Below are 13,155 nucleotides of genomic sequence, written 5' to 3'. Positions count from 1 at the left end.
AAACATGCAAATGAAAACTTGAGAAATCAACCTAAAATACCATCATTTCATTCCATCTTTATATCTTATTCCTAAATTGTTCAGCATGTAGATCTGCTAAGGAAAACTATGAGAATTTCTAACTCGATTGATGACATCAGAGATGTTTTCTTTATTCCCATGACAGACTAATCACATAGTAAGTACCAAGTGATTGTTGAGTCCTGCCTCCAGAGAATTAGGTGTTGCAGCCAGTGGTTCTGAACAAAACTATTCTACTTAACAAAACTATTTTACTTAGTTATATTCACCAGCAACTGATGCAGTCTTCTGTGCTGGTAATTTCTCTGCTTCCTAAATATTTAGCTAAATTGTCGCTGTGGATTAGCATTGCTATCCAGAATGTGAACCCAAAGGCATGGCCCATGCACATAATGTTCAAGGGATATTAGTAGAATAGTTCAGTAATTTATCCACATCTCCAGCTAGTCTGTTCTCTACCTCTTGAGCAGAAATAAAATAACAAGGCTGTTCATCAGTGTGAAGGAACCCTGAGGGGGCTGCAAGTTCCAGCTCAAGTTGCTAGGGATTTGTAATGCAATTTAAGAAATTAATTCAGAGAAGGTTAATATTCTTGCCATTTAAGAACAACAGAGCCTGCAAGCTGCTTCCAAAAGGATCAACAGTTGTTACCAATGAGCAGCCTGACCCATAACCTCTCTGCTTGGAGATGTTTTGTGCTCCTGAAACGGACCAATTCCCACTCCATCACTAACAATTTAGTTTGCAACTCTGAGCTCAGGAGTAGCAGTGAGTGTCTCAGAGATTTCAGTGTAGAGCTCTGCTGACACAGCTGCCTCCTTCATTTCAGGATTAGAGTCATCAGCTTGTAGTAGAGGCTTATGAAGCAGCCCAGTTCTTTGTTCATCCCCAAGAGGACTGCAGCTCTCCCCAAACATAGTTAAGTGATCTTTAAATCAACAGCTCAGTACCTGCAATGTCATGGTTACTATGGCAGCCATGCCAAGTTTTTGTGCAGAGTGGCACTAAATAGCAGTGAGTATTACGAACAGAAAGGAATTGCAAGTCAGAGGAACCTTAAAGCTTTAGAACCCTATTGAAATTAGCACCCACAAGTATTAAAATGCACCTATAGCTTTTGCCATTTTTAAAAAATGTGTTGAGAGATCTAATTATTTCTTTGCTCACTAAATATTACTACCCCTATCTCTGGGGAAATAACTGCCTGATTCTTCTGCAAAGAGAAAAAAAGAGACAGAGGTGATAAAAGACTGTTTATGTTGTGACAAGCCAGTGACATTTAAATAGAAGAAAAACAAAGGCATAGAATGCAATTACTGGTGCATGATAGGTATGTCTTATACATGTGTGTGTTTGTGTGTTTGTGTGTGTGTGTGTGTGTGTGTGTGTGTGCGCATAGAAACAAATATAACTTGAAAACTCTTTTGCCTTGTACTTATCTGTGTTGTTCATCAGAGGATCAGAGTCATCTCTCCAAACCCTACCTAATGTATTATTTTTTCTTTTGAGTTTGTTTTATTACTTGGCTTCAAAATAATTGAAAAATAAATGACAGTATTATGTAGCACTCAGAAAAAGCTAGTATGTGAATCTAGAAGAGGGACTGAAGTTAAGTCTATCTATTGAGTTTGTCTTTTCTTAAAGACTTGCAGGATCACCCATTGCCTTACCGTGTCTAGGTAATAAGCATTGTGCAACTGAGGTATAGGATGTTGTTAGTACCACTCAGTTAACATTTGTGGAGCTTCAGAAAGCGCATATTGACTGTTTTTTCCTCCCTTCAACCAAAATACTCATATTGAGCTGTGCCATATTTCGAGTATATTCTCAATACACTAATTTGCACTTTAAAACTCTAAAACAAATACTACACTAAATAGCACTTTAAATTGTTTTATAAATGTAAAACCAGTCACACAGAGAAAGCATATGATTCTCAGTCTATCCTCATGGGAATGTGTGTAGCAAAATGGGCAAATTTGAGAGCCTATTTTCATTATTTACAGCCAAGAGTAAATTTTGCTCTCTTTCATTTCCAAATTTGTGGCCTGCTGTAGTGTTTTCTGTATGTAGTGTCCTGTGTTGGCATTGCAAATACTGTATGTGTGTCAGAGGAGAACATCAGAAAATGGATTGTTTTTTTCAAATCCACGTTCTGCTGTTGTATTTCCATACGCAACATACTCTGTGTGTCTAAAATGTGTACAGCCATTCTGCATGACTGATACTGGAAATGCTATAGGAGCATCTTGGTTCATTTTGGGAAGGGGAAGAGCAGGAATTTCCCCCTCAGTGATATTGCACATGGGTATAAATCAGCACAAATAGAATATGCTCAAATACTAAAACACAACTCACAGTCCACTGCCTCTCCAGAGCTCTGAGTGACAGCAGGCTCCACGACAAACAGGTCATTCATGCACCATCTGACGTCATGCAAAAACATAATCTGATTTCTAACCGCGGTCTTCTGCTCGCAGGACTAGGAACCAATGCACGCCTGTTTCTGAAAGTGCCCCTCTGTGCCGATGTACAGGTGGCTGCTGTTACACCTAACGTGATCATGTTTTGTTTCTCCTCCCACTTAACAGAATTTATTTTATTTTGGTGCAGTGCACATGAACGCAGTGTCTAGGACAGATGTGCTACCTTTTATAGTGTCACTATAGACGTCTTTAGCTGTGAACCCTTAATTTGCAGCTGGAACTCTAATAAACAGTGCATAGTGTTTCAATAGCCTTCTGCTTATATGTTTGAAGATTCGAAACTGAATGGTGAGGTGGCCAAGGCGGCGCTGGCAAACGAAGACTGTCCCCACATAGACCAGGCTATTACGCCTGATGAGGGCCTGCCCTTTACCCGCTCTGGCACTCGGGAGAGATATGGACCCTGCTTCCTCTTATCAACCGGGGAATATCCCTGCCCGCCTGATGGAGGAATAAGAAAGGGTATGTAGCTGGGGTCCTGTAACCACGTAGTTAGCAACCGTTTTAAATAAGTAAGAGAAAGTCAGCTGTAGCTGTAGCACGTGATAGTGCGCTTGCTGTAGAGATGCACGTTTGGGCTGGAAACCACCACCTGATGTCTGCATTTGGAGTTTCTAACCTATTTCTTTCAGAAAGATAAGCCTGAGGAGCTGTAACTACCCCTTGCAGCTGTGCTAGGCAGTTGTCTTCCACCCCAGCTGGTGCAGTAAGCTTTAGTGGAGGATGCTCGACTATGTCCTTAAATTAGCCCATCCTCTAAGGAGATACCAATTAACATTTCATAGCAGTGAAGGTTTGTGACATGTAAAGTTCCCAGATCTTACCAAACTCTGAGGAGCACAGACTTGGAGGTGGTAGACAGAAGAGATAAATCACAAAAGCAAAACATTTTCAAGAAATATGAAATGATTATTCAGCTACTTTTACAGAGCACTAAAACAAATTATTTGGATATTCATAGCTGCTTAGCTCAACAGAGAAAGAAAAGCATGAACATCTGTTGGCACAGGTGTCTTACAATCGGAAAATAATCCATCTAAAGTACTTCCATAAATAAATCATTATTAGTTAGTTTCTCAGACTTCTGACAGATACGAATATCTCAGAAGTAATTTCATTTTAGTTTGCTAATGGTCAGAGTAATCTATTTAGCAACAAAAGTCAAATCTTGTGAAAAAAAATTCCCTTCTTAAAAATAGGCTGTTTTATTTAAATAATTTAATGTGAGGAAACCATACAAGCTAAAATTAGTTACACCTATATGCATCAAAGTTGATAAGGAATGGGAAAACTGGAAAAGAAATCTCTCTCTTCAAATCAGTGTTTACCACTGGTGTACTGTATATAGCATACAATATAGTCAATATTTTAAAACTGCAAAGATTGTATGATGTAACCATACACTGAGTATGGAGTATGGAATTCCCATGTGCCATTGTATGATGGGCAATAGTTATAGTAAATGCCAGTCAAAGATAGTGTATGTATTTATAAGTTTAAAGCTTATCATCAACAGATATAGTAGGACCACAAGACTTTCATATGAAAGTATATCCTCTAAAATTTACCTTTGTAGCAAAGCATTTTACTTGATTCTGTATTGGATAAGCATTGGCCGTGTTCATTCAGCCTGGGCGAGTTCAGGTGGTTCCAGTGGATCAGGGGAACACTCCAAATGGCACATCCTTTGGGATGGGGAATGTATGGTTTTCACGATGCACTGCAACCGCCTCTCATTACTGAATGAAACAGAGGCTGGTTGGCTAAAGAGTAATATACGTCAGCATATTGTTGGCCTGTTTGAAACATGTTGAGAGCATCTTAATTGTTGTTCCAACAGAATTTCATCCATAGTTTGTGCAACTCTCTGTACACTTGCTGAGCTGTTTACGTGCATGTCTGAAAAAGAAGGGGGTGGGGGAGGGAGGGAAAGGGAATGCATGCAATTTTGTTTTCTTTTTCCCTTTTTTTTTTTAAGCTGAGAACAAAGGAGTAGTATCTCTATAGCAACTAAATAAATTCTATGCTGCCTTTTCCCCCTCCTGCCCCCAAAGATACCAGAAACCTTAATTTTGCCTGAGGTCAAAATGCATGAAGTGGAAGGGAGAGGTATGCATGAGTGTACAATGGAGACATAGGAAAATCCCTCCCACTGATTCTTTTTTTTTTCAGGGTAAAACCATGTTGCTTCCTGTAGGATCAATTACATAGCCTCACCATCCTTTAGAAATGATTTTTTTTAATGTCTATATTTTAAACTTGTTCTGTATTTCAACGGCCTTCTGAGTCATGTTGCAAGTGATACTACTCTTGGCATGTCCATGCATGCAGATGCTATTGAACTGGCTACAATGTTGACCTCATTCTTAGTCCATTCTGTCATTGATCCAATGCTGTACTTTGCATTTTTCTTTTAAATGAAGGTTACGAAATGTCACGGAGCCTTAACAGCATAGCTGGCATAAGTGGAAAAGCGATAGGATTATCCTCAGTCTCTGCGCCCTACAGCTCTCCTAGTCCAGTGAGACGTTCTTGGTCTCCCATCCCATCTATTTTGTAGCATGGATCAGTAGCAGAGAATGGTCTAAAAAGCTTTATTTTCAATTAGCCTATGCTATGTTGCATTTAGTCCTGGTGACTAAGTCTGAAGATGCAATGTCTCACAGTAGCACCTGCTGGAAACGGTGTTACTACTACTGATGCTAGGTGACAACACTCCTAAATAGCACTCAGATGACATAGGCAGGCACTGGCGTAGTACTGGTGGGCCATACATGCTGCATGGTATCAGTACATAGGATGAAGGGTAGATGCACCAGATTCCTTCCTGGTGCATCCTGCTAGTATATGCTTATTGTGGCTAATGGTGGATCTACTGGCTCTGTATGGAATGGGTTAGGCATTTGGTCAATGCTGAAACTTGCCAACGATGGAAGATTTTGCTTTTCTCAGGATATTTTTGAGCCATAGGAACCCTGCAGGAGTTTGAGCAAACAAGCACAGTAGGATGAAACTTTGCATGGGCACCTATTTTAAGCTGAAAGCAATACTCAGACACACTGTAGAGAGGTCTCAGTCTGGCTGACTGCATGGAAAAAAAAATCCTGTTGAAGAAGAATATGGCTGCCTCTGCATGTAGCTATTTCACCTTTTCCTCCTTCCTTTAAAACTAAGATGCCGAGCTTGATGTGAAAAGCACAGGGAAGAAGCTCAAGTACTGATTGTATTCTTTACATGCAGATCTTTGCAAAGAAAGTCCAGTCATTGCTAAATATATGCCAACAGAGGCAGTCAGAGTGACCTGACAAGGCAAGATGGAGATGAACATTGATGGCTAATTAACATCTGTGTGGAACTGTGCAGGCATAGAAGACCTTCTCATTTGGACAAAAGCTAACTCGCTCCATGCAGGTTTTGTGGATGATTCTTCGTGGTTCTGGAGTTGTACTAGAGATGCAGGCTTTTTCTACGGCCAAAATGTAACAAAACTGTAGAAGATCTTTTTTTTTAAATCTATTTTTTTGTTTCATAGCATGAATTGCATGAAGACAAAAATGAAAACAAAACAAAAAAAAAGCAACATACACACAAGAAACACTGCAAATGTATGACTAAGGAGAAAAAAAAAGCAAAGTTATATATTTTCTCTCAAAGCTCTTTACTTTTACATACATTGTTGTAGCCAAAATGTAAAACATTATGAAACTGTACATTTCTTTGCTATGGATCGCTTCTTTTTGTATACGAGATACAGAGTAATGGTTTTAAAAAGTGCAATCGGGCAGTCATCGGTCATATTGACCACGCCTTCACAGTTCATCACACCAACATGGAAATCAAGAACTTTTAATCCAACTAGAAGTGTATAAAAATAAGAAAAACTTTTTCCTGTCTGTTTTTGTTGGCATGCTTGTGACACATGGGACCTTCCTTCCGACCTGACAGTAACAGCTGGTTAATTTTCCAGCTCTGGTTATGTTGTATTTTATTGATGTATAGATCCAACGTAAAGACCCTTCATAAATTGTTCATATTAAGTAATCGGTATGAATTTTAAACAAAAGAGGTGTTATTTTAAAACTGGGACTTAATAGTAAAAAATCAGGAAAATACTCAAGTATAAATGGTCTCAAAGTTTAAGAAACAAGACAACAGCATTGTATGCAATTTAGTACTGAGTAAATGCATGCACAATGTTATGCAAATCAATTCTAGCATGAAAATAAATTTTGTATCATGGTTTCAGTGCCTGCTGTATAGTGTAAAGGGGAATCCTTTTCTGAAGCAATCAGGGGTTTCCAGAGACTTGCTTCTAAAATCTTGAATAAATACAGTGTTCTCAACAGAAATGTAGGAGAAAAGCTTGGTATTGGTTTGGTTCTACAGTGCTAATTTTGGTTAGTAGATAATAAATGAAGCCTGCAAACACTTGATACAACCGATGTCTAAAGAATTCGCACCATTAGTAATTTTACAAGGGAAGATTAAAAAACCCTATAATTATCTAGGTATCTCCCTTTTCCCTCCCCAACAATAATAAATGTTTGTCTTTTTATCTGATTAAATGAATTCAGTTTTTCTTACTTCTTTGGGCCCCGTCCTTCACTTGTTCTCCATTGAGCCACAACAGTTCACCTGACATGAAACCAAAAGAAATCCAGATGTCTGAGTCGCACTTGATTTGCCACACAAAACATGCACCAATAAGAACTGAGAAACAGTGGGATTAAATTTCATTTTAGATGCTACAAATGACAGCTATGGACTATGTGTCAACAGCATTCTGGTTGCTTGAGCATTTTTGGTAAAGTACTTCCATAAAGGAAGGATACACAACTTTATCCTCACATGAGGAACTTCAGAAGAGCTGGCAACCTTCAAGGCAAGCCATGGCATCTGTGACTGCTGATGAGAATGGAAATGTAAAGGAATAGTATCCCTACAGTCTGGAGCAAGTAGAGATTAAACCCAAAAAAACCCAGAAGAAACGCTCATGGCTCTGGTAAGTGCTAAATTATAAAGAAAAAACCAACTGCAGCTGGACCTTATCTTCACAAAACTATACTCCAAAAGGAAAAACAAGGAAGACCTCAAGGTGTGTTTTAGGAATAGAAGAAAGGCTGAGAATCTGAAGTTGTACATAATTAGAACAGTCCTTTTTAGTCCTTGAAATAGCATTATGCACTTGATTTCTACTTTCTTGATTTCTATTTTCTCCCAAGAAATATTTTTCTCACACTGTTTCTATGCTGTCATTCTCAAAAGATGAATTTCTTACCTCCAGAGATAAGATCCAGATTCATCCTGGATTTGCCTAATGAATGACTTTTTCTCTTATATTGTATTAAGAATCCAGAAATAGATTTATTTCCCCCATTTTTTATTTAACACTAACCCAAGGGCCCACTGTGAAGGTGGCTCAAGTTCTCCATTACCATAAGGAATAGTAACAATTCAGTCCTGTAAATCCCATGAAGGTCTTCAACTTCTACTGTACTTTGCCTATATGTGAGCCTTAGCTAATAACTGTGAGTCTGTGCTGCTTTTTACATTTACCAGTCCTGTTTTCATTTAGGTCCTCTCTGCTCATTCTGATTTGAGGTAACTGTGTCTTTTGGATGATTTTTATAAACCTTTCACAAACAGAACAGCATCTCTGTCCTTCCAGAGATGCCCTAAAGCTTAATGTTCGCCTGACCACAGAGTTCCCTTGTACAACAGTGGCAGCTCTGACAACACAGGGAAAGAAGCAGACAAGAAAACTGAAAAATCTCAGAGGCTGTTGCATTGAATTCTGACACTAAACCCTAAGAGAAATTTGCCACATCATTCCAACTGCAGTTAAGGAGCTTTTGCTGGGGTATTATTAAAATATTCATTCCTTCAGTCCTGCTCCCTCCCCCTACAGGACATACATATCTTTACTAAAGCATTAAAACCATATATGTGGGTAGATTCTGACTACAGGCTTTCAATAAGGCCACCAACTACTTTGCACTGTAAGAACAGAAGTACTTTCTGCAGTTCTGTTACACTCTGCCTGTTTCCTGTTAGAAATGAAAATCTGTGTTTCCTCCTCTGTAAACTCAGTTTTCGGCACTGAACTCCCAGTTATAAGACCCAATGTTTGTCCTTCATCTGAACACACTGGCAATTAGTGGCTTATTACTTGCTAACATTAAAGGCACAGGTCAACCACACCTTCTACACATACAGCTTTTCCTCTGACTGCATGAGGACTCATTTTTTCTAGACCAACATGATGTGTCTCCACAATCACAATTTCAGACAGCATAAATTTCTGAGAAGAGGTTTCTGTTCTCTCAATCCAACAAAAAAATATCTAGCTAATACTGCTGTGATAACAGTCAGCACAGCAGTCATTAATCTGGATAAAGTGATTTTTCACATAAATTGCCTTCTCTCTCCTTAAAGTTTCAGGGCCAAAAAGAAAATACTTCACTGAAACAAATGGCTGCTAGGACAAATGAGCAGACAAATACAGAAAAGGCCAAGCATGGCTAAGACAAGGGCATTCAGAAAGGAAATGAGCACAGAGCTGCTTACAAAAAAGATGTCCTGAATAAATAACAAGTGCAGTTATTACCCTGCCAGTTTGCATATCCATTTCATAGTTTCAAAACAAGGCAGCCTGCCTGTCTGCTTTCCATATGTATATACTAGAAAGAAGTTTGTCTCTGAGCTCACACACAAACTACCTTCTTTTCATGAAAACATGCTTAAATTATGCAGGCTATTTTTACGTCACTCGCTTACTGGAGTTTGGGCATAAAATATCTGTCTGTTCAGAAGTCCCAAAGCCTCTGCATTCATCTAGGACTGCAGCTGCCTCATTTTTCTCTTAGGGAAATATGAATGTTTATTTGCAATCAAGAACAATATTTGAATTCATATTGAACTTCAAGTTAGAAAACAGATCCAGAACTGCATCTTTTGACTTCATCTGATAAAGCAAAAGCTTTAAAAACTAAGCAGATTCACATGCCCCCCATGGAAAGATGTATTCCCTGGCTCAAGCTGGCAAAGTCAGGTTTTCAACCCTCAGCATTCACTTGAACATTTAAAAAACTTTATGCAAATACAGAGATCCAAACATGTCTGGGTACCAAATATTAGGAGCCTGTGCTCCAAGGCTTCCATTGTTTTTCCTGCTGCACATGAAGCTCAGGTAGGGGACTCCTTAGGCAGCAAAAGGCAAAGTTCTGCAGTTGTATTAGTTCAGCTGTCACTCTAAGGTACCCGCACAGCTTCTAGATCCCGAAGGGCTTAGCAGGGACAACGCAGTCTGTGCAAAGGCTGCTGACTGTGAGTCACACCAGCACAACAGGAGACATGGCTTAAGCCCAAGCAAAGCAGCTCAGCAGGAGCCACACTTTGCCACAGTGGTGTCAGCGCAAGTGGGTGACTGGAGAAGAGGCGGCAGTAGCAGAAGTGGGAAATGAGAAGGACACAGGATGGGTTTGGAAAATGGGTTATGCAAGTAGGAGTGATGGAAACAGCACTGAGTAGTGAGGTGGAAAGAAAAGCATGGAAAGAGAGAGTGGCAAAAAAACCCCATCAAGGACCACTAGCCTAGAAGGTAGAACCTTGGCCTGGGACTCAAGAAACAGGAATTTTATTCTTGCTGGGTTACCTTGGTTGGGGCAATTCAATTATTTGTGCCTCAGCTTCTGTTTCTATGACATTTCCCTCTAAAGTGTTCTGATGTCAAAAGAGGAAAAGTAGTATTTGAGAAGGAAGAGTTATTATAATTTATCTGCTCAGAATTAAGAAACCAGAAGAGAGAAGCATCTCTCCATTATTTAAAAGATGCCAGGTTTCCTTGTCTTCAGAAGAGCACAATGCCACTATAGGAATCCCTTTTCTTCTGTACTTTAAAGCAGAGAATTATTATGGAAAATTAAGCACCCACACAGTTAAAATGACAGAGCATTTTCATTACTGATTGGTAACTCCTCTGCTGCCCTAATTTAGGTACCACATGTCTTCATGCATTCAAATCAGTAAAAACAAAACAAAAGCTAAACTCACTTGACATTTGCAGCCAAAAACTGAAGTCATGTCAGAACATTAAAAATCTTCCAATTCTTGGCCTCGCTTCTACATTAAAAAAAAAAAAAAAGAAGTAAAATCACAGACTTACAGCAAAGAGTTCACATACACTTAAAAAACTATGATGACCAGGGAGTATCTGAATAATATTGAATTGAAATTCAGCATTTTCAAATTACAAACACTTGCTCCCAAAACCTGCAGACAGAATCCCTCCCCACCAAAGACTGCATAGTAGCTGAATAACAAGGTGGCCCACAGGCAGAGAAACCTGGAAACAGAGAATAAAGATGGAAATTAATTGAGAGAGAGGCTGGCCAACATGGGAACTGGACTTAGACTTGACCCCCTCTCAATCTGCAAAGGCTTATCTGAAAATGAAATGTCACACAACAAAAATGCCTGAGGAAATTTTGCAAAATGTCACCCTTGCATTTTCTCACCACCACCCCCCCCCCCCGCCGCCAGTTTTTTTTAAGGAATAATTACTTTGTTGCTCTTGTTTCCAACCAAGCTAAAAAATGTGTTTTCCCAATACTCTAAATTTATGCATCCTCACTCTCCCACAAGGAAACATGTGGTTCATCCAGGCGGTGATTCAAATACAGAGACTATTTTCACTGCTGCATATTTTCAGTTACATACTCTATCTCGATGTTCTACAGAGGCACTAATGAGTAAAAACTGTCTCTGCATTAAAAACAGGTGAATGCTGAGACAACAGATGGATGAACCTGAATGAAATGCACAAAAGCTCAAGAATATGCCTGACTTCAGTCCTTCAACAAGACACAATGGCTTTACACGTGCAGTTTCTCCAAATTCACTTCAAAGGCACATATGACAAAGACCTCCATTCAGTTATATTCATCCAACAGAAAGCCATTTCCATAAAACCAAAACATTTTAATTCAAGGCTACTAAATAATTCTTTCTAACATGGAGTAAAATATGTAGAATCAGTATTTATCCAGAAATAATAGAATAAAAGCTAAAAGAATAAAGCATGTACTACTTTTTTTTGCATATGTATCAAGATATCAATATGTCAAAAGTTAAAATGCACAGTTATTTATGTGTCAGCTAGAGTTTTCAGCAAATTTGGTGTCAGAACCACTATCCCAATGTGTGCATTTTGAAGTGCAATCAAAACTACACAAGATGATTCTCTAGCCCAGACTGCATCCATTCCAAGCCTTTGGGAAGCAAGACTTGTATCTTCCATTTCAGTATTTTCTTCCCCTTTACACAACTTTCAGCTGCTCTGAACTTATAAGCTGATAGTAAATAGCACAAGCATGACTCAAATAGTGATGAAAAATTCTGGAATCCTTTTCAAAAAAATCGCTAAAATAAAAATCACAAGATTTACTGAGAGAACACAGGGGACTTTTTGGTGAAAACATAACATCACAATTTCAGTGACAAAGATCTGTCATCATCCTGATTTCTAACACAGGGGGAAAGGAACTGGAAGTCCCAAAATTACTTAAGTCTTGCTTAAATCAGATCCAGAGTTCATGAAACTAAACAGAAAAAAATAGTAAGTATTTGATTAAGTGCTGGACTACATCACAGCCCTGATCAAAAACTTTCAGAGACTGGCAGGTGAGGACAGATGTTGCTGTTCCAACTGAGCAGAACTGGAAATTTCAAGATATGCTCTGAATGAGGACACCCTTCCCCGCCCCCCCCCCCCCCCCAAAAAAAAAAGGTCAATAACTCACATTATTATTAATAAACAGTGGAAGAGCAGGAACAAGAACATCCAAGAAATGGAATAGCTTGTCTCTCATGTCACTCCCACCACACTGGCAGGCTGGAATGCTGCTACACATGTGAAATTATTTTGTCTTCAGGATCTGTATCTTGACTCTGTCTTTCCCCTCCTTTTCCCTATGTTTTACCTGACTATGTCAGGCTTTCTATTGACATTCATTTAAATATTTTTGCATGGTCACCTTCCTTCTGTACATTCAAACTGATCTCCTTCATCCATTTTCCATCCTCATCCTCAAGTCTTATGACTCAAAACATGCCATATAAGGCATTCCTGCCCCTCCAATTTCTCTGTGTTCAAAACATGTAGCTGAGCAAAAGCTCCTGTCACTCATGCAGAAGTGACCTTTATGGCAGTTGCAGAGGGCAAGAACTAGTCAGACACCAGAGGACTGACAACATGCAGATGAAGAAGCAAAGTCAGTGCCATAAAAAAAGTGGTGACTGGGCAAACCACAAGAAGAGCAGGACTCCATTTTTCTTTCAAATGAACACAGATTGAATACAGGGTCCACCATTCTCAGCATAAAAGCATCAAGTCTCTCAGGCAAATAACAGCAGTGACCATCAAGTAGCCCAAACAAGTCCTCCAAGAGACAAAAACTTCTGACACAACATGCACATCATCCTACTGACATTCTTTAAAATGGAACAGGAGGGTCTTGCACAGGTGCACATGGAGGTTGCATAAGTAACATCCATAGATCTCCCAGGACTTCGAACAGAAGGGATCAGAATAATGTGCTTCTCCCCACTCCAGCCCAAGAGACTGAAAGTTCTCTGGACTGAAGGTCAA

At 39.3% G+C, this 13,155-nt stretch overlaps 1 protein-coding gene across 7 annotated transcripts in view; it reads left to right on the top strand.

Moving 5' to 3' along the window:
* Window positions 1–13,155, top strand: part of KCNC1 (potassium voltage-gated channel subfamily C member 1) — a 124,702-nt gene that overhangs the window by 101,302 nt on the left and 10,245 nt on the right. For 2 of the 7 annotated variants that reach the window (XM_071558863.1, XM_071558869.1), the window contains exon 3: window positions 2,781–2,969. The exons of 1 other annotated variant lie outside the window; for it this stretch is intronic. In XM_071558863.1, the coding sequence (XP_071414964.1) occupies window positions 2,781–2,969 (189 nt within the window). Of the gene's footprint in view, window positions 1–2,758; window positions 2,970–4,930; window positions 6,750–13,155 lie in introns of those variants that run through there. 4 more of the 7 variants (XM_071558865.1, XM_071558864.1, XM_071558867.1 and 1 more) reach the window with 4 other exon arrangements.

The sequence above is a fragment of the Pithys albifrons genome, chromosome 6, assembly GCF_047495875.1.
Source record: "Pithys albifrons albifrons isolate INPA30051 chromosome 6, PitAlb_v1, whole genome shotgun sequence".
Lineage (NCBI taxonomy): Eukaryota > Metazoa > Chordata > Aves > Passeriformes > Thamnophilidae > Pithys > Pithys albifrons.
The sequence above is the reverse complement of the archived record's forward strand: the minus strand, read 5'-3'. Positions and strand labels throughout refer to the sequence as shown.